Source organism: Pan troglodytes, chromosome 8 (assembly GCF_028858775.2).
Source record: "Pan troglodytes isolate AG18354 chromosome 8, NHGRI_mPanTro3-v2.0_pri, whole genome shotgun sequence".
Taxonomy (NCBI): Eukaryota; Metazoa; Chordata; class Mammalia; order Primates; family Hominidae; genus Pan; species Pan troglodytes.
Genome location: NC_072406.2, coordinates 112,847,267 through 112,867,872, shown reverse-complemented (window position 1 = coordinate 112,867,872; position 20,606 = coordinate 112,847,267). Strand labels below are relative to the sequence as shown.

Below are 20,606 nucleotides of genomic sequence, written 5' to 3'. Positions count from 1 at the left end.
ATTGCATTGTGTTGACGCATTCCAGCAGCTAGCTTAATGTTTGTTACTTGGTGTTTTGTGGTATTGTATTGAGGTGGCTGCACTTTGTGTAACACTGAGTTGGAGGAATTTGAGTATTGTTTGGTGGCAGTGTCTGTGTTTCTGCTTTGAATTATTGTGTTCATTGATCATATCAGCATCTTTTTTCCCTAATGTATGTCTCAGAGATTAGGTTAATGGGTGTCTCCTTGGTGATGTGGGTTGAGTAATGATGCTGGATCCGGGTGGTGGTGTATGATTCGGTAATTGCTTTAATTGCCTTCTTGGTGTGGTTGTGGGTGAGAGGATCCATCCTTTAGCTTTTTTAGCTTACTCTGGCCTGGTCATTTGCACTGCTGCTTTTCAGAAGGAAGATTCTAGAGATGCAGGACAAATCTCTTCTTGATAACCAAAAATACGATTCTATTCTTCTTGGAAGCAAATGTCCCTGCTCTGCTGAACAGTTACGACTTTACCAAACGAGAACAGGTCTGCCTGATTTGGAGAGTTAAGCCCCTAGTCCAAACCTTATGCCAATTGAGAGTCTAGATCCCTGTTGGAGCTGGAGGAGGATGGACGGGAGTAAACTTGCCAATCCCAATGGGAACAGCAATATAAACTCTAGTTCCAAGAATCCCCATTCCACTCTACTCTGTGGCTCTGGCTATTAGCATCTTCTTCCTTCCCAGTATCTCTAGATGATGTGGCTCAGCAGTGGCCTGCACTGAGGAACACACACCATGGAAGAGTACAGAGATACACAGAGGTGTGACCATCTGCTAGGGTGCAGGTTTCCTGTTTTGAGCTTGTAAGAGACTGCAAAATATACAGAGTTCCCCAGGAGATTGCCTGTGCCTGCACTTCCCTTGATCCAAAGTAGATATGAAGTATGGCATAGGGGATAAGCATGTGGGTTTTAGAGCCAGGACTGCATGAGTTCAAATCCTACTTCTGCTACTTAGTCTGTGATCTTGAGCAAGTTATTTAACTTCTCTGTACTCCAGCTACCTCATCTATAACAATCCTATAAAGCCCTATGGGGTTATTTAGGATGCTTAAATCAATTAATGCATGAAACATGCTTGTAACGGTTCCTACTGTAGTAAGCACTTGTTAACCACTATGACGATGATGATGATGATGATGATAAATATAAAGGCTTTCTGAGTAAAGCAGCCATAAGATTGGCCTGTGTATGTGTATAAACATGTACACATGTGTGCTAGTGTACATAAAATCCTAAGACAAATTAAGAGGTGTATGTGTGTGTGTGTGTGTTTTAAGCAGAGAAGTGCAAAAATTGCAGCCAGGTAGCACAGGGGCAGAGGGTAGTTCTCTCCCTGCCATCTGGGCAGTGGCAGGGGCTGGGGATTGACAGAGCTCACCACTGCCTATGCCCACACAGAGGGCAGCATCTGGCCCTGCATCTGGTAATGAATAGGCAGCCCTTGACTTGTTTCGTACTACAAGAAAAATGTAAGGATGATTGAGCTTTCAGGATTCTAATTTTGCTCATTAAAAACATTTACTTTCTAATTTGAAAATCAGAACCTTTACCAGCTAATAGGCATAAATGACGAATAATGAAATCTAGGAATTTGAGAATGATGCAAAAGGTATAAAAGGTATCAGATAAGTGACTCTGTAAGTATTTGGGTGTGGGTCTTACGGCCATCCATTGAGCTGAACTTGGTCACCTAACTAAGCCAAAGGGGCAGGGAGAACTTGAGGCAAGAATGGGATTGCACCTCAGTCTTGTTCCATGGAAGTTCCCATAAAGATGAGAAACACATTGTCATGAGTTTGGGAAACTGGGTTTCATATTTGCTCTTGTCAGGCAAAGAATAAATAGAATTTGCAGTTGTCCAGTTAGTTGGAGCCATTCATCAAATAGATTAAGCCCAAAGTAATTTTTTCCTGAAATTTTTTTCTTAAAAACTTTTACTCCTTAGCAATGGAAATAACTGCAATGATTGTCAAACTCCCATGCTTCCTTAGAATATCCAGACATGCCAGACAAGAATAGACAGATTTCATTTGAATTTGTTAAGTATTTGCTCACTTCTCCCTTTCCTCTTTCTTCTTCCTTTGTCTTATCTCCATTTTCTCTCCTCTCTTCCCCTCCTCTTCCTGTTTACCTCCCTTTCCTCTCCCCTGTATGACATTTAAGAATCAGTGGAACCCTTCAAATGCATCAAATAAGGACTTTTTCCCCACTACCATTTCATTTTATCTTTTAAAAAAACTACAAAATGCAAAGCACCACAACTTACGAAAATGCCATGAAGCCCAGAAAATGCCAACCTTCAATTCCTCAAGCAATAGTAGGCTTCCAAGAGAAGGAATGTGCAGTTATACAAAGTACACACACACACACACACAGCCACAAGGTCTGGGCTCTCAAAGTTGACAAAGGGGCAATTATCTGACTAATTCTGCTCAATGGTCAGATTACTGAATCATAGAGGGTCTTTTTTTCTGGAAATACACTGAGTGGGCCCCCTTCCTAAATCCATCTGGGCTCACGAGGGACCATGATTCTCACTGGCATTCATGATACACAATTCTGTTCACAGAATATCCTTTTGGCTCTTCAAACTTTTTTATTTAAAAATATTTCAGGCCGGCCACGGTGGCTGATGCCTGTAATCCCAGCACTTTGGGAGGCCAAGGTGGGTGGATCACAAGGTCAGGAGATCGAGACCATCTTGGCTAACAGGTGAAACCCTGTCTCTACTAAAAATACAAAAAATTAGCCAGGCGTGGTGGCGGGCGCCTGTGGTCCCAGGTACTCAGGAGGCTGAGGCAGAAGAATGGCATGAACCTGGGAGGCGGAGGTTGCAGTGAGCCGAGATGGTGCCACTGCACTCCAGCCTGGGCGACAGAGCGAGACTCTTTCTCAAAAAAAAAAAAAAAATTCAATGTTTGTGCATACACAAAGCAGAATGCATACACACTGAAATAGACACATAACAAGAAATACAGACTTGATTATTACTACTGCAATAATAATAACTAGCATTTATTGAGCACTTAATACCTGCCAGGTGCAATTCTAAGCTGGTTTATGTGGACTCACTCATTTAACCCTCATGAAAACTTATGAGAGACCTAAACAATTATCCCCCACATTTTATGAGTGAAGAAACTGGGGCCCACAGAGGATATAAGGTGGACCCAGTACCCTCTAGCCAGTGAGTAGGGAAGCCAGCTTCAAACTCTGGCAGTTTCTCCCCAGAGCCTGCTTTCTAACACTATGCCACATAGCTTTATGTGAATTGCCTAGCACATAGTAGGTGCTTAGCAAGCACCTATTTGCTTCTGAATGGATGAATGAAAAGATAAATGAAGAAAAAGCCACATGTCTTAAGAACCTGACAGTCTCCCTTAAAATGGCAAAATGGACTCCCTTAGAGAAACCAGGCCTAACAGACAGCCTAAGCTTATTTGGACAAAGTGATCTGCCCTCCTGGCCAACTTTCGGGGGAAGGAAACCTCTCACCAGCTGTGCTCGTTCCAATACTAACTACTCTAACCACCAGATCTCCATCTGACTTAGAGCCCAGCCCAGCCCAGCCTCCTTTCAAGCCAGAAATCAGACTCGAACACATCAAAGATGCTTTCTAATGAGAACACTTTGTTTCCTGGAATATTTTTCTCTGAAAACAGGTGTTTCCCAATGTGTTGATTCTGTGCCTGGATAAAAAACTGAGAAATTCAATCAATTATGTGGACATTTCTAAATCGCCAGATCTTTGGCATCATATCGACAACCTTTATAGATGATTGACTGAAGTTTTGGTTTCCATCCAGATGTTTGGGAGTTGCCACAGTCGTTAACCTGTTTGTCAGCAAGTGCTCATGCATTTCCAAGAGGCATAAGTGAACACTAAAAAGGAAAAGAGTAGCCCAGAATAAAACAGAAAAAGGAGGACAGGGGTAGCAGCTATTTGACAAAACCAGTCAAGCAGGCAGTGTTCTGGGAATGGGTTGCTACCCTGGAGATCCATTAGAAGGTGGATCCAGCTCACAAGAGACTCATGTGTTTAAAGACCTTTAAAAACCTCATACAGCTGTATCCTCGACTGCCTACCGAACTGTACCCAATCAGATCCCTGCAAGGAGGAACTGATGGATCAATCCCAGAGTCCAGCACAGACAACAGCTTGCCCATGGTGCGACCAATCCACCCTCTGCATACTGACACTCTCTGGAAGTCTGTGTGCCTGTGTGTTTAGCATCTCTATGTATTGTCAGTCCAAGCTGTGGATTCTGCAAAGCTTGGCATAAAGCCGGTTTGTGACTTCGTACATGTACCCCTATTTGTGATTTAGTGGTCTGTCTTTTATCATTTCTCCTACCTCCATTTCCTTTCCTGCTTGACTTTTTAATGCTATTTACAACTTCCTTATCCAGAGAGCAGCATAGCTATCTTTCAGTGTCTCTAACTGATATACCCTACTAATTTTTCTTATGCAGGTTTTCTCTCCCCTCGACTTAATTTATGTTCTTAGTAAATAGGAAATTTAGATTGTTCCATTCAGTAGCATTTAGGATTACCACTTTTATCAAGGGATCACGGCACTAAATGACTCCTTGCAAGGGACATTTGTTTATTCTTATGAGAAACCGGCTCTCCTTATGTGCAAGAAGGCTGCGTGCGTGCAGGCGTGCATGCACAATGTCCTCCTTGGTTTGTGCCTCTATGCTTCACTGCCCCATGTCAATGCCACTTGGAACTGGCAGGAAGAGCCCAGTGAAACCCCGATGTGGACAGCAGATGACCCTCAAACTGCTGGAGAGAAATCCAGGCCCTTGACCCTTCCTGATGGCCACTTAGTTTTGTTTTTTTTTTAATAGAGATGGGCCTTACTATGTTGCCTAGTCTGGTCTCAAACTCCTGGTCACAAGTGATCCTCCTGCTTCAGCCTCCCAAAGTGCTAGGATTACAGGTGTGAGCCGCCATGCCGAGCCTGGCAGGGCTGCTTCCTCCAAATTCTCTCTCCCATGTACTCCTTCGTCTCATAGCTTCAGAGGAGGCTTGTGGTGATATTAACAAGTAAGATTTTGGGGGTCTATACCCCTAGAGATGTGAGTTGGTGGGGAAGGAGGGTGGGAAACCAGAATAATGTCTCCCTATATTCCTGGTAATCTATTGCCTTTTTCTCCTTCTCTTCAATTCTTTCTACATCTTCTCCCCATTTACTAACTCTATTTGACCTTGAACTCTGGCCTCTCCCTTCACACAAGAATCTGTCACAAGGGGGATAGCACCTCCAAAGAAGCAGTCACCTGACCTGACAGGCCTGGAGACCAGTAGCCAGAGGGGCCAGCCCATCACTCCACTCCTGGAAATAAATCCCATTGTATTTGCATTTTAATTTTCCACATAAACAAAGGCCCAGAGTACTCGCTTGGGCAGCATCACTGGACAAATTTAATTAGAAGTGAAAAGTTTATAGGGCCCTCTTTAATGCGATTAATGCTCAGTTAGCATTTATCACATTCGGATGCTGGAATCGCCTTTTCTAAGCAGCCACTGGCCATGAAATGAATTTCTCTCAACTTTTTTTGTACCCACCCTGGGAGGTCATCTCCTAAGGGAGTCTGCATGGCCTTCCTGGCTGTCTCCATGGGGCCAAGAGTGACCTGATCCACAGAGCCAAGTTCAGAGGAAACGAGGGTGGGGAAAAAGAAAAGTGTATGTGCTGGGTGGGAGGGCGGAGGGTCGAGAGCGCAGGTGAGCATTGTTTCTAGGAGGAGCTGAACCCTAACCAGGGCTGTACTCTCTGCAGGAGCTAAGTGCTCAGCCCCAAAGATGGGCTAAATGGCTTCATAGCCCCTTCCCTAATTAAAAAAAAAAAAGGTACCACACCCCACCCCGTACAGTCCATTTCTGTGGCCAAAAACTAGGACTTAGCGAGGCATATCTGTGTTGATCATATCTGGCTCCCACTTCTCTCTTCCTGACTTCTGCACTCTCTCTTCTACCCTCCCCTCACTCTCATCTGGAGTCTGCTAGGGTTTCCCTTCCAGGACCATTGCAAATGGGTAGGAACCCGAGTCCCAACCCCAGTCATACCTCCTTCTCTCTGGCTCTCCCAGACTCCAGACAGTCACAGTCGGAAGGCTGCCTGCCCTAGTGTCAGCTCCTCAGAGAAGCAGCGGGGAGTGGGGAACATGAAACCTCCATTGGTCCCTAGAGGAAGGATGGCCTTCCTTATCTTATCAGATTCTCCTCACTCTTTAATTAGAGTCTTCTGAGATTGGCCCCCTAACCCAAACCAGCTAACCTGAGGAACGAGGAGGAGGAGGAGAAAGAGGAAGAAAAGTAAGGGACTGGGGGAAGGGAGAGTGGTATCCACTTTGCAAATGATAAAAGGAGGTGACTATCTTGACCTTTGTCTCTACCTAAATACGTGCTCCCTTTGAGGACGTCAGCAGACACACAAGAAACAACTGCTTCCAGTTCTCCTAGTGTGATACTACACACACCCTCCACCCTGGCCATCACACATGGCTTGGTTCACTCATCCAGCAGAGCAAATGCACACTACTCACAAGCGTTCACATCCCCAAACTTGTGCATGCACACAGACTAGATGTGTCGGGACCCTGTGTGTACCTTTCAGAACCCCCGTTCATTGACCCATCAGGATGTCTACTGTCCATTCAACCACGTGCTCTCCAGGGAACATTAACTAACATCCCAAACAGGCAGGCCATCAAAGTGATAACAGGGACTTTCATTCTGGGACCAAACAATCCCTTTAGCCGGAAGCCTTCTGAATAGCAAACCACCAACTCCCAGTTTGACAAGACTGACTCCTTTTGAGAGCTCCCTGGGAGCCAGGGCCATTTAGACAGCTTCCCAGGGCATAGAAGCCAGGCCTAGCTAGATACCACCAGCACACATAGTCTTTCCAAAGCAGAGCCATGCACAGAGGCTCCCAACACATCACCAACTTCTCTTGGGAAAACGCACTAAGGCAGGCACCACTGCTTGCCCTCCAAAATCAGGATCAAAGCTTCTGGACTAAGAGGCTGAATGAGTGTCTCCTTCCTGACCGCCTCCATGTCCTGCAGGCCAGAAGCTGCCTGCAGACTCCTCATGCCCTTCAGCTTCTATCATCTGCCTGCCAGGTATGGGCTGGGCAGTTGGGCCCAGCAAAGACCCCCAGGCCAAGAGGGAGCACCAAGACCAGCGAGAGCAGCCCCCAGTGCTCACTCCCATTTGCTCATGCTCAGGGGCCACTTTTGTTCTCCCTTTCTGCCTGCTCCCCTCTCTCCCAGTCCTCTCCAATCCTTCCTCTCTGATTTCTTGATTCTACTGTGCCTGCAGGGTGAACACAGTTCTCCTCCCAGCCTGCTGCCCTGCCTCAGCCCTGCCAGGAGCCACCGGTCCTGTCCCTGGCTTGTTCTGTTCCCAGGTGGCAGCAGAGAGAAATCTGTGGTTCAGGCAGGACTAAGGGCAGGCAGAGGAGGAAGTCCATAGCAACCTGGCCAAAGGCTCTGGGTGGAGATGGCTCTCGAATCTGCAACCCCCAGCAGGCAGGGGCCTGCCTCCCTCCCTTTTGGCTGCTCTCCTACTCTCCCTCTCCAGCCTGCCAGGGACTAGGCTGGAGCCACTGCTGGCCTGCCTCACAGCCTGCCGAGAGGGGCCACAGCCAGACCATTGCGGCACACTCATGAGGTTTCCTCTCAGAAAGGGCTGCATAGCTCCAGCCAGGCCGCTATTCCTCCCATGCCATTTCCTTCGCTCCATACTCTTCTCAGAAACCTGCTTACCTTCCTCTTCCCCTTTCTCCTTCATCACCTCTGGGCCCCTCCTCAGGGCCCATCAGCCTGTACTACCAGATGCCTGGAGCTCAGGCTTCCTCCCACCACCCCCAAGACCTTGCAGGGCCACTGAAGGCCCCAGCTCGGATGAGCAAATCCAAGCTCCCCTTGCGGGCTCTGCCGTGCCATTTCCTGCTCAGCCATGTGCTCCAATCCCGAACAACCCTGTCCAGCCCAAGGCAGCGCCCTTCCTTCCACCTCTCAGCTTCATCGCTTCCTGCCTCACTTTCCCAGTCCTCATCCTCACTTTCTGCCCCTCCCTACCCACACCCCACCTCTCCTCCTCCGGCTATAGGGAGTCATAATCTCTCCTCCACTCCCTTCCCCAGGAGCTTCTGGACCAAGGGACCCAGGAAATGTCCCATCCCCTTCCACTTGCGTGGATGTTACTGCCCTGGTCTAAAGCAGAGAGATAAGTCCATCCAGTCAGGTCAACCAAAGGCTGCTGAATGCTGGCCAATGGACGGAATCAGGCCCAAAGTTGAGTTTTATTCGGTCAGCAGAGAGTTTTTTAAAATCCGGTCTTCCTGCATCACTGCCTGCAGGCAGGGCCCATGTGCTCCGGCTGTTTGTCCAGTTCTCACCACTTTTCATCTCATATTCTGGAGCCTCTTCCTGCTGGGGCCTGGGAGTCTTTTGTGCTCATGACTCCTGCAGCCACAGCGCATCTCCATCATTGCTTTTGGCAAACCCCAGTCTGGACTTCTGGGCACTGCTTTCCTTCCCCCAACATCCCTACAACAAACCTGAACGTTTCTAGAATAGAATGGCACCTGACGGCTGGGCGTGGTGGCTCACGCCTGTAATCCCAGCAATCTGGGAGGCCGAGGCAGGCGGATCACGAGGTCAGGAGATCGAGACCATCCCGGCTAACATGGTGAAACCCCATCTCTACTAAAAATACAAAAAATTAGCCGGGCGTGGTGGTGGGCGCCTATACTCCCAGCTACTCGGGAGGTTGAGGCAGGAGAATGGCATGAACCCAGGAGGCGGAGCTTGCAGTGAGCTGAGATCGTGCCATTGCACTCCAGCCTGGGCAACAGAGCAAGACTCCGTCTCAAAAAAAAAAAAGAATGGCACCTGACTCGCTCCCCCTGCCCTGCTCTCTTTCTATCTCTTTCCTTCTCCCTTGGAAAACACAAAATCTGTTCTCATTACATTATCTCTCAGAAAACAAAAGAAAGGGCCTCATTTCTCCCATGGTTGATTGCGGATGTGCCATGAGGGGACCCTGGCTCTACGGCCTCGCCTGTCTACCTCTTTCCTGCACACTTCCTCTCTTACCTGAGAGTTCCCAGCCTACAAGAGGCTGCTCCCTCTCCTACAGCGCCAGACCATTCTTCTTTAGCTTCCCATACCCTCAACAGCTCCCCTGTGCCCAGCCTTCCTCAGGAGACCTGAGGCTGCCTCTGCCATCATGCCTCATCTACACCCCAAGCCTTCTGCAGTGGCCAGCTCTGCATTTCTCACAAACAGTAAGCCTCTTCCCTGTGCCCCTCACACCTGGATGATTGAGGAAAGACTTTCAGGCTGGCCCTGGGGTGAGCTCTGCCCACCGTCGTGTCCCAGGGCTGCTGCCATGCCTCCCACTGCGGGACCACAGCTTTGGAGGAAGGATTGTGTTGGGAAGAGCGCCTTCTTGGCTGCTTATGCAATTGGTCCCTAACTAATCCTGCCAACAGGGCTTGGACCCAAGTATCAAAGTAAGGATGGACAGCTGGTCGCACAGCTCTTGTGGCATCATTGTAGCAAAGCCCCTCTTATCCAGGGTTAACTGGACTATAGAGTGTTACAATGCAAATAACTGAAGGAAAATGTGGCTCCAATTTGCCTAGACTGTGAAATGAGGAATCTTCAGCCTAGCCTTATTGCTGCTGCCACCTCGCCCAGTGGCCCAATGACTACTCGCCATTTGATCTGATGGCCCAAGTACAAGGTGTCCAGCCTTGCCTGTGACTGCAGGTCATGTCCTGTGAGCCTTCCTCCCTTTTCTCCTCTTGGCCTCAGAGCCTTTTCACCTAAAAGCAGACATAGGTAGGTACCCACAAACACACACAAATCCACACGCACAGAAGATATCAACTTCTACACTGCAAACCATCATGAATATATTCAAGCCATGCCTTGCTAGCCCCAAAACAAATAGCCTGTTCCACAAGAGAAAACCATCTCAACCTAGCAGTTCAGTGGTAGATAGAAAAACCAAACGTGATTTAATTTTTCAGCTAATATTTCACTTGCTATTTGGGCATTGGTTGTGAGACTCTATTTCCCACATCTCAGTTTCAGGAGCCCTTTCCCCTTCTCTGGACTCACCTGCATGGCTGGGGAGCTGCACTGGGGATAGCTGCACCTGAAGCTGCTTCCCCTGCAAGAATCTGAGCTCTGGACACCTGGCTTGGAGGGGTGGGGGAAGTGTGAGAAGAAACAGCAGGGATGCAGAGAATTGGCAGGTCGGATGAGCATTCTTTTAAAGGACAGGAAGTGAAAAATAAATTATTTTCAGTGTACAGATGCTCCTTAACTCACAACAGGGTAATGGCTCGATAAGTTGAAAATATTGTAAGTTGAAAATGCATTGAATACAGCTAATCTATGGAACATCATAGGTCAGCCTAGCCTACCTTAAACATGCTCAAAACGTTTACAGTTGGCCAAAGTCATCTAACACAAAGACTATTTTATACCAAAGTGTTGGATATCTCATGCAATTTATTGAATACTGTATTGAAAGTGAGAAACAGAATGGTTGTTTGGGTACTTGAAGTATGATTTCTACTGGATGCTTGTCACTTTTACACCATTGTTTTCTTGTTAATATAAAAACTCCAATTCCAGGTAGACACAAGGAGGGGGTGAAGATAGACTTGAGTATTAAGAGGCAACCTGCAGAGTAGCTATTGTTGGACACCTAAGAAGCTGGGAGCAGACAATGGGGCTCCTTCATCAGTCCTGCTAAGAAGAGTGGGAAGCAGGACCCCTATCCCATGTGGGCTCATAGGAACCCCCTTTTCAGAGGGGTTTTAGGGGGTATGGAGTGTGATTAATCTTCCACACCAGTTACTACTATTGTTCCTCTTTCTGTAGAAGCTGTAACATTCTAGTCTGCAAGCACATGCCATCATGCATAGTCACACTATCCCATGTGCACCAGAACAAGCCCATTTCCCAAATGCTGTCCAAAACACATGTTCCCTACCACCTCAACTTCCAACATTGCCTGTCATTCCCTGGGTCTATTTTGCACAATACTCCCCATCTAATACCAACATGCATATGAAGCTATTGCTCTCCCCTGCCACATCTCCACCCCTTCCCTAATCTCCCCTACTCCAGGCACCCCTGTTTCCCTTCTCTAGGGGCTGCTCCTGTTTGGCCCCATCTCCACTTGGCTAATTCCCCCTGTGGCCCCTCTATTGAACTGTTGTGTTGTCTATTTCCCTGTGACAAGGGCTCTGGTTACAGAGTTATTGATTGGTTTTCATGCAGACAGATGGGCCCTTCCTGGGCTCCCATCGAAATCTCTGGTTGTATGGGCTGATTGTTGCCTCTCGGGGTGTAGGATTGCACCGGAGACCACCCTCCACGCAGCCTCCTTTGCCCAGGCCATGAACGGTAATAAATGGAGGCAGCCTGAGTGATAATAAAAGCAATTGAGTAGGTTACCTGTGCAGACACAAGATTTATGCCTCTTCATATTTGATATGATTGTTTTATTGAGTTCTCAGAACAGTTGGGACACTATTTATTTATTCATTTTGGGTTTTCCCTCTCTTTTCTTCTTTGCGTCACCTTCTGAAATGCACCTGGAGCTGTTGTCAGGCCCAGTGCCTCCTGTCTGCCTCTTCTCGAGAGTTGCCAGCTGAGGTAGGAAGGCAGGGCAAGCAGCAATTGCTCTCACCAGAAACCCCTTTTGTAGCCTGAACACCCACAGAACCAGCCAACAGGGAGACAGTCAGACCAACAGGACTGCGGGCCAGGAAGCCCAGGCTAAAACAACTACAAAAACAAAAAGAGGCTTTTCAGGAGGACAACTCCAGCTCATTTTAAGGAATGAGAATTTCAACCATCATGCCTGTTTCAAATGTTATTCCGATGATGGGCAACCTCACAGTAGGGGACTGTCTCTGGGAAAGGACAGGTGAGCGAGGCTTCTCTGACAGAAATTGGCGTGTTGGTCTGCTATTTGTGGGCCCAATCTGCTAGGCTCAGGCCACAGAAGGCGAGTTCCCTGTCCTTGTTTCTCCCATTCCTCTGTGGATAGAAGTCTTTTTCTGAACTCTCCAACTTGTCCTGTCTCTTTGCCACGAGACCAACAGCCCTGACCACCAAACAGCTACAAAGATATGGAGATGTGGTAGGCAGTACCACCCCTCTGGCCAAGCTTCATGCCAAGCCAGGTCCAAGAGTAGAATAGGCAATGTTCTGGAACCTGAGTTTCAGAGAGGGAGAAACAGACCCTAGCCCGGAACATATCTTCAACATTCACGGGGCTAGGATTAATAGCCCCCAGCTTATTTGGAAAGGTCTTTGAACGAACAACTAGTAGACCATTGTCACCCCACTGCCTGACCCAAGGGGAACAATGACCTGAGAATGACTCAAAGACCTGAGAATGACAGAAGAGGGACACCCAAATGACACAGGATGGAATTCCTTAACACAGCCCTGGGCTGCCACTGCTAGGAGAATGAATGTACTCACCTAGAGCCTAACAGGCTAAGAGAGAGTGTGGATAGTGGGAGATCCATGAGAAGTTGATTCTGGCAGGGTCCACTCCAAAGATCTAGGGGCAGAGAGTGCCCTGACTCCAGAGAGTGTTAGGCAAGCTAAAAAAGTTAGAAGGTGACACCCTTATTGTCAGCTCTTCCCAAAAGAGCACCCTCAGGGGATTGTCAGTAACCCCAGACTCTATTTGGGGTCTGTGCCTGTTCTTTCAAAGGAGGTGTATTCTCTGCCCAGAGTAACAGCCAAACCAGAAGATTTTGGCATATAATCAGGAAAATCCCTCCTGCTTAGACAATTGCTCAGCGATGTAACTAGACGACTTTTTCCTTTTTCAGTAGCACGAATCTCCCTCCACCTCTCCCCTCTCCAGGCCATGTCCCACACCAGGTTTCAATCTAAAGTCCCCTGTTTATAAACACCTGCCCTTTACAGCAGCGGTGTACTAACCAAAAAGCTGGCAACTCCATGCTCAGCCATTGGTAACCCAATGTTTAGAAAGATTCAGATAAATTCCACATGCCAAGGAGCCCAGTCAAGCCTTGGGATTTTTGACAGTGGTTTGTGGCAGTGGGGAGGCCTTCCTGACCCAGTCCTCTGGTTCAGAGAGGCATTTCTGAGGATTTGCTAGTGGAGAATACAGGCTGGATGGCCAGGCCTTTATCACAACAGAATCAGAGAATGCCAAAACCATTTTTAAAGAGTGAAAAAAGCAATTTAGTTTATAACCATAACAGCATATTTCAAGTGTGGCGACAGCATCTGTTTTGGGAAGGAGAAGATGAAAAACCACTAGCTCAGGTGGGTGAGCATGTGTGGACTTCTTTTCTTGCCAACCACCAGCTCGTGCACAACCTTACTCATAACTGTTATAAAGTACCCAACACAAGTGGGCAGGTCACTACCAACAAAGCTCTAAACTCAAGAACCACCCGTTCCCCGGTGCACCACACTTTCTGCACACAGGAAAATCTCCGGGCTCTTCCTACAGTGAGTGAGAATTCCCAGAACTGATAAAAGGCAAAGTTTCTGATATAACCAGCACTAGCAGAAACATCCTGTTTTTATCAGGCTTTTGGGTGAAACAATACATCTCAGATAAACCTTCCCTCTTCAGAGCAAAAAGCACCTACAGGGATGAAGATGAGAGCGTGGTTCCCCAGGTGGATTTCTCCAGCCGCAACTCAGCAGCACACAGGGAAGCCCCCAGAATTCTTTCCAAAATATGAACCATGAGAGGATTCTGGCCAAAAGCAAAATTGGGAATAGTTTTCCTGCTCCTTGTAGACAAAGCCAGCCATGAAGCCTAACTACGGACCCAGGGTAGGCTGCCCCTGTGTTGGTGGCTTACCTGTTCCTCTCCTCCTACTCCCTCTCCATCTCCAGCAACATCTGCCCACAGGTGGCTATTTCTCCACACCCAAAGGAAGCCTGTGTGCCCCTCAGGTGATAGGGCTCTGTGCTGGGCAGGTTCTGCAGCTGTCACAGCTGTCAAGCTGAGGCTACTCTTTCCCCACCCTCATCTCACTTGTGGCTCACTTGTCTACTTTGTCCTAATTCTGGTGGGTGCACCTCAAGACCTCTGGAGCTTGATCCTAGGGTCACCTGGCCCTTGTTCTCCATGGCTTTTCAGGATAGAAGTATTTCCAAACTTATGCCTAAGCCAGCTTCCAAAATCATCTCAGCCAATGAGGAGTGCATGTTGTTGAGGGGAGGGGCAGGGGGTGTTGGACGGGGCCACCACACCTGACTTGTTGCACCACTCCTCTACCCCATTCAAGAGAAACAAATTACCTAAATCCTACATGACTTGGGTTTCTCCAAAGGCTTGAAAATTCTGTTACTGACAACAAGCATTTCTCTTAAATGTTCTGCAGAAGACCACTACCCAGTCCCAGCAACACTGCACACAGCAGGGCCACTCTTGGCCCTTGGCTGCTCTTCTCTTGAGATCTCAGTTCCAACTCACGCCCAGGACCAGCAGTCAGCCAAGAGACTGAGTCTCTACATGGCTCATAAAACAATGCTTTGTCCCCTTCCCCTCCCGAAGTGCCACTCTTGCCTCAGCCCAAAGCTGCCCCAGCCTCCTCTCCTGGCTTTTAAAGCAAAGGGCTTATTCCTCTCCCAAACCACCCAGCGTCTTTCTCCAGCTCCTTTGGAAGGTATCTGAATATCAAATCGCTATGCTTTCAATACCTGGCTGAGCCAGGCCGAGGGAGCTGGAGGGTTTTCGGAGGGTGTATAATTAGCTGATCAGTATTATGTTACCCTGTTCATAACTGAATAACCATTTTAATACAGATGGCACACACTGGGATAATTTCTGGGGTCGCCTCGCAGTACATTACAGCACGAGTGTGGCAGAGGGAATCTTCTTTAGCCAAGGTACATTCTACCAGCTAATTTTACCTGCTGTTTTCAGGATGATTTGGGATAATTCCATATCATTTGCAAAATATTTAAAAAATCCTTGATATGTGATGCCAATTTCAGAATAAGGCACCATGTGAATTATTAGTTGCCCTGATAATGAGCTTATGAAGAATGCAAAAAATAACAAAGGTATGAACTGCTTAGCCCTCTTTTCATTTTGGGGTGTCTCAAAATGGGGGGCCAAGGCTGGTGTGTGACTTGTGCAGGGACTCTGTGAACAACTGTCAGTTTGTACAGTTCTGTGATCTTGAAACCAGCCTGGGTTCTTGAGCCCAGTGCTGCTTGTATGTTCTGTAGCTACCACAGATAGGCATATTGGCACACTGGCTAGGGTGGACATGCATGGAGTGTGCACATGTATTCTCCCCGAGAGCACACTGGAGGGGTTTGGAGACCAGGAGACCTAAATATCCTACACGTCAAGCTGACTCAGCCCTGTGTTGTCCTCACGTGTGTGAGCCTGTCATCAGTGCAAAGACTTCAGCCTGGAGACAGGCACCTTAGGTGGTTGAGGGTATCACCCAAGGTTCAGTCTCAAAGTCTGGAGTTCTCCCTCCCTGCTTGGCACTCCCTCCTTGTCCAGCTCCTCTACTCCCTGCCAGTTGCTGGCTGGTGGTTGGCATTTGTTCTGCAAGCCCGGATCCCAGTGCTTACAGGCCAGAAATTTGTGTGGAGCTGGCTAGCAAGACCAGACTCCTGGGAGGTGAGCTTTGTGGGAGTTGGCAGGGAGGGTGAGGGAGCCAGGACAAGCGGCGGCCCCTGGGGAAGGAGCAGCCTTTAGAAAGGGCAGTCTGTTTGGAGGGATGAATAGACACTGGTCATTTTAAAGGCTCCGGCTGCAGGCTGTGATTGTCTCAAGATCCCAAGGCTGGATGCTCGTAATCTTGGAGTCTTAATTACCACAAACACTTGGATTCATTTCCAGGACGCCGGCGGGAGAAGCCTGGCAGGGAATACCCAGCCCTGAACTGCAGACAGCCCTGTCTGTCTGTCTAACTCTCTGCCTCACAGGTTCCCTTTCTCTGATGGAAGGATTTGGGGCTGGAAGCAGGGAGAAGGGGCAGAGGCTGGACAAAGAGCAGAGACTGGGCGTGGGACACCCCTGCAGGCAGGAGCCAGGAGCTGGAGTCCAGCCCTGAAAACCCGGGTGGCTTACTCACCTGTTGATGGAAGAGACGCTGGGCACTGTGTCATTGTCACAGATGCCCTCGGCCAGGAGCCGGTCTCGAATCTCCCAGGCGAACATAGTCGGGTTCTGTCGTTTGTATTCAGCAATCTTGTCCACCACTTTGGGCGTCGCCACTTTGGGCTTGGAGCCACCGATCACACCCGGCTTGATGCTGCCGGTCTCGTAGTACCTGCGCCGGGAAAGCCGGCGGGGTCAGCCAGAAGCGGACTGTGGCGGGGCAGGGGGGCTGCAGGTTCCAGAGCTGCTGAGCCACTCTCCTGCCCGGCCAAGGCAGCGGAGTGGAGGGAAAAGGCCCAGTGTGGCTGAGCTGACTTCCTGAGGGTGCTTGGCTAGGAGGAGCGCCGCGGAGTAGGAGGACAAGGGGTACCATCCCTCCAGGGAGACGGCCACACCAGGGGCTGGGTTCGCACCAGCCCAAATAGGCACCCGTGGGAGTGAAAGCCCAGCCTTTCACTTGGGAAGAGCAAAAGGAACAGCGCTGCAAGGTCTCTGGGAGGCCAGGGTTGAGGCACCACCTCGAGCCCTTTCCCACTGGGCACAGAGCATCTGTGGGAACCAGGACCCTCCTTCTGCCTCCCAAATGCTGCTGCTTCTCCTCTCGGGGACCCATTTTCACTCCCACCCCATTCCTCTAATGTCTCCCACCCCATATCTGCCTTAACTCCATTAGGAAAGTCATCCTTCCCTTTCTGAAGCCAGAAACGGGCTGCCTTCTCACCAGGGACCAGGGGCAGGGCAAGCACTGGGTGACACTGCGCCACCCTCGCTCCTGGGTCTTCAGCCACCATCTGAACACTCTCTCCAAAAGGAGCACCTCTCCAGACCCCTTTGGGGATCTCCCTCTCTGGCTTGGCAGCTGGACTTTTAGCCACGTCCTCCAGCTGGAGACCCAGGGCTGGCCGGGGAAGTAGGCAAGGCGTCTCCCGGGACAGCTGCGAAGCCCTCACCTGCCCAGGATTTTGCTGACACAGCCGTGGCTGACCCGCAGCTGCCGGGAGATGTCACAGGGCCGCACACCCTGGTGGGCCAGCTCCACGATGCGCTGCCTCACCACGTCGGGTAGGGGACGGCCGTTCACAAACACCCCCCCGAGCTGGTTCACACCCCCGTGCCCTGCTGGGGAGAGACAAGAAAAAAACACAACACCCCACACACAGCAGGGACCGGCCATTAGTCAGGGTCCGCGGCCCGGGACGGGCGAAGGAAGCAGGCAGGGCGGAAGGGCATGTTCCCGAGCTTGAGAAGAAAGGTGGTGGACCTCCACGACCACGCGGAGGAGTGGGGACTGGAAGCACGGACGCTGGGCTGAAGACTGGGGGCTGGGCGAGAGGGCGACTCAGGCCGTGCGACGCAAGGTAGAAAGCAAAGGGGGGACTGGAGAGAAACCAGATGACAGAAAAGAGGGGAGAGGGGAGAAAATGCCAAAGGGGAATTCATGCCAGCGGAAAGGGCGTAAGAAAGCGAGGAGAGGAAGGGCCTGGCAGAGGACTGGACTAGTGCGAAGCAGCATCCCGCCTGCGCCGCAGGCAACCCGGGAGCTGTCCGCGCGTGCGGGGCTTGGAGGCGGACGATTTGGGGGCGTCGAGGCTCGGCTGACTGTTTATCGGAGCTCCTAGTTCAGACAGGGGATAAGTGCCTGACACACACACCCCCCTTTGCTCTCTGCCTCTTCTTTAAAAAGTATTAAATTGTAATCGGAATTTTTCTACCTCTTTCCTGTGTTGTTTGTTTTTGATGGGAAGTTTTTCTAATGTTATTTATCTGTAGGGGGACCGTATCTCTCTTTCACCTCCTTAGTATCTGAAGTAGAGCAAGGAAGGCGGATGAGGCAGGGGCCCGGGGTCTGCTGCGCTCAGAGACAGGGAGGCAGAGCGGCTCCAGGCAGCAGGCAGAGAATGCCGGCTGCTTGGGCTCGCCTGCCTGCCGCGCCGCGCAGAGCCTGGTTGGGGCCCACCGTCTCGCCCAGGTGGCACGGCATAGGCCTCGCTGGCGAGTTAATAACTCTCGGGGCGCCCTGTGTAGCCGACCCAAACCCGACTCGCGTCCCTTTGACCCTTCAGACCTCGGCAGCCCCCCCAGGAAACCGAGCGGCTCGGGCTTTTGCTCTTTCGGCCAAGAGAAGGGCACGGGGTTTCCAACCCGGCTCCAGCGCGGGCTCCCGATCTCGGAACCGAGGCGGCCACTGGGTGCCAGGCCTGAGGGTGCTTCCTGTGCCCCATTCTCCCTGGCCTACAGCAGTCTAGAAATCCTGCACCCAGAGCGATCAACCCGTAGCCGCAGGTACTGAGCAATCCAAGCGCAGAGACTTCTAGCGGCCGAGTCGGGTCGGCCCGGACTGGCAAGCTGCAGCCCCTGCCCCGCTAGCCTCACGCGAGTTTCGGAGAAAGCGGGGACATCTGTGCCCCCCTCATTTCTCTCCCCTCCCTTTCTCGGGGGGTACCTAGAGCAAGCTCGGGTGAAACCCTGGGGAAAGACCTCTGATCGGGTTGCTGGGAGAGACTGACGCCTCTTCTTTTACCCCCTTGCCCACCCCGTTAATCTCCCTATCTCTAGCCCCACTCCTCACCCTCCCCTCCCTCCAAACCCCAACCATCAATAATTTAGGCCCCGGGAGAACTCGCGTTACCGGTATGAAAAGGCGGCAGCTGCGGGCAGATTAAAGATGAATAATTCAGCCTCCCCGGGCTCAGGGCCCGGCCCCTCAGCCCCAATCTAAGGGGTGGGGATGGGAAGGGGACACGGCGGGAGTCCAGGGCTGGGGGACTGCAGCGAGCCGGCGCTGAGTCGGGCCTGGAATGCGCCACTGCCGCCAGCACCGACTCGGGCTGCGGTGTCTCACCCACCAGTCCACCGGCCCGCGGGCCCGCGCTGCGGCTCTCTCCCTCCGACCTCTGCTTGGCCGTGCAGAAACCTTTGGGTTTCAAAGTGGCTGCCCGCGGGCAGCCAGGACTCGGCGGACCCCCGGCGGAATCCGCAAAAAAGGAGAACGAGAGCTGTGGCAGCGGGCCGCGAGGCAGGCTGGCTGGGCGAAAACGGCGTGTGGACCCGGTTCCACTCCTCCCGAAAAGGACCGAGGCTTTTCGGCCCGCTCGCCGAGACCCGCGGCGGCCTGATGCCCTCGGCGCGGCTTTCCTGCGCTTGGAAATTACTTAGGAAAATATATTTTATCCCAGAAGTATTTTTAAACGCCCCCCCCCCACCCCCGCAACGCTAAATATATGATTAGCGAAAAACACAGCTCTCCCTCCTCGGCTCTCTTGTCCTAAACACAGGTCCAAGCCAGGTCTAAAGTTTCCTTGTGAAAAGTTACAAATTATCCTTAATTATTAATCTGCAGATAGGGAGGAGTTTTCTATTTAGAATTTTAGCTTTTAAAAAAAAGCCTGCAAAAAAAATCTCAGAATAGTTTTCCAAGCTAAAGACATGGCATAAATTCAAATTTTATTAAAATAATTCCCTCTTTTCTCTATTTTTTTCTCCCTTCTCCCTTTTCTTCTGTAACATCATTTCAACTTTCTTTCTTTAATTTCCTTTCCCGTGTTTGGATTTCTCTTTTCCTTTCTCCTCAGCTTTGGCATTTGCTTTCCTTTTGTTCTTTCCCCCTCATTTTTTGCTCTTTGCTGACCCCCTGGCCAGGTTGCTGGCTGCGTGATCCTCAATGGGGAGTCGGCAGTCTAGGCAAGGAGCCTCCAGAGCTGAGAGCAGAGCTGCACTCTGCCGGGGGCCCACCTGGAAGGCTGCGCTGCTGGCTCTCTCCCTGACTTCGATTTCTTCTCGGAACCCCTCTTTGTTTTTAGAGCATCCCCCAGGCAGAGGCAGGGAAAGATGACCATCGTGTCTTGACAACCTGGGATTCCCAATGTGAAGGGAAGGGAAGGCAAGGGAAGGGTGGTGGGAAAGAAAGGAAGAGGAAGAAAATATTTCAAACCAACCCACAAGAAGCCTATGCTGGGCTGGAAGGGCCTGGAGATGCTGAGAGATGAGGGTCAGAAGGGGGCACCCCACCCCCACAATCTTCTGCCCAATTGTCCTGACACTGAGGCTGAATACTCTTGGAGTCTCCTGGACCCCACGACTCTTAAGTTTGAGAAAGATAAAGATGTGGGGAGACAGGAGAGGGAGGCAAACAGAGGAAGAGAGAAAGAGAGAAAAGACAGAGAAAACAACAAAACAACACCCTGAAAACTGCCTGCTAATTTGCCCCCCAGCCCAGGGCAAGAGGCTGACTAGGGAGAGGGTGGCTGGAACCAGGGCTCCGAGGCCGTGGATCCCATGACCTAAGAAGGAGCGGATAGAAAGAGCAAAGGCAGGTGATAGGGATCAGGGAAGGTAGGAAGGCAGGCAGACAGAGAAGTAAGAATGGGTGACAGAAGGCAGGAGAGAAACTGGAGGCATTAGAAAC

At 50.3% G+C, this 20,606-nt stretch overlaps 1 protein-coding gene across 9 annotated transcripts in view; it reads right to left on the bottom strand.

The window, feature by feature from the left end:
- The window catches only part of PAX2 (paired box 2), a 93,093-nt gene that overhangs the window by 61,364 nt on the left and 11,123 nt on the right, over positions 1 to 20,606 (bottom strand). For 7 of the 9 annotated variants that reach the window (XM_016919120.3, XM_016919119.4, XM_003312731.6 and 4 more), the window contains exons 3-4: positions 17,152 to 17,320; positions 16,176 to 16,373 (exon numbers count right to left, since the gene is read on the bottom strand). In XM_016919120.3, coding sequence (XP_016774609.1) covers positions 16,176 to 16,373; positions 17,152 to 17,320 — 367 coding nt within the window. Of the gene's footprint in view, positions 1 to 16,175; positions 16,374 to 17,151; positions 17,321 to 17,373; positions 20,052 to 20,606 lie in introns of those variants that run through there. The other 2 variants (XM_054659862.2, XM_054659863.2) reach the window with 2 other exon arrangements.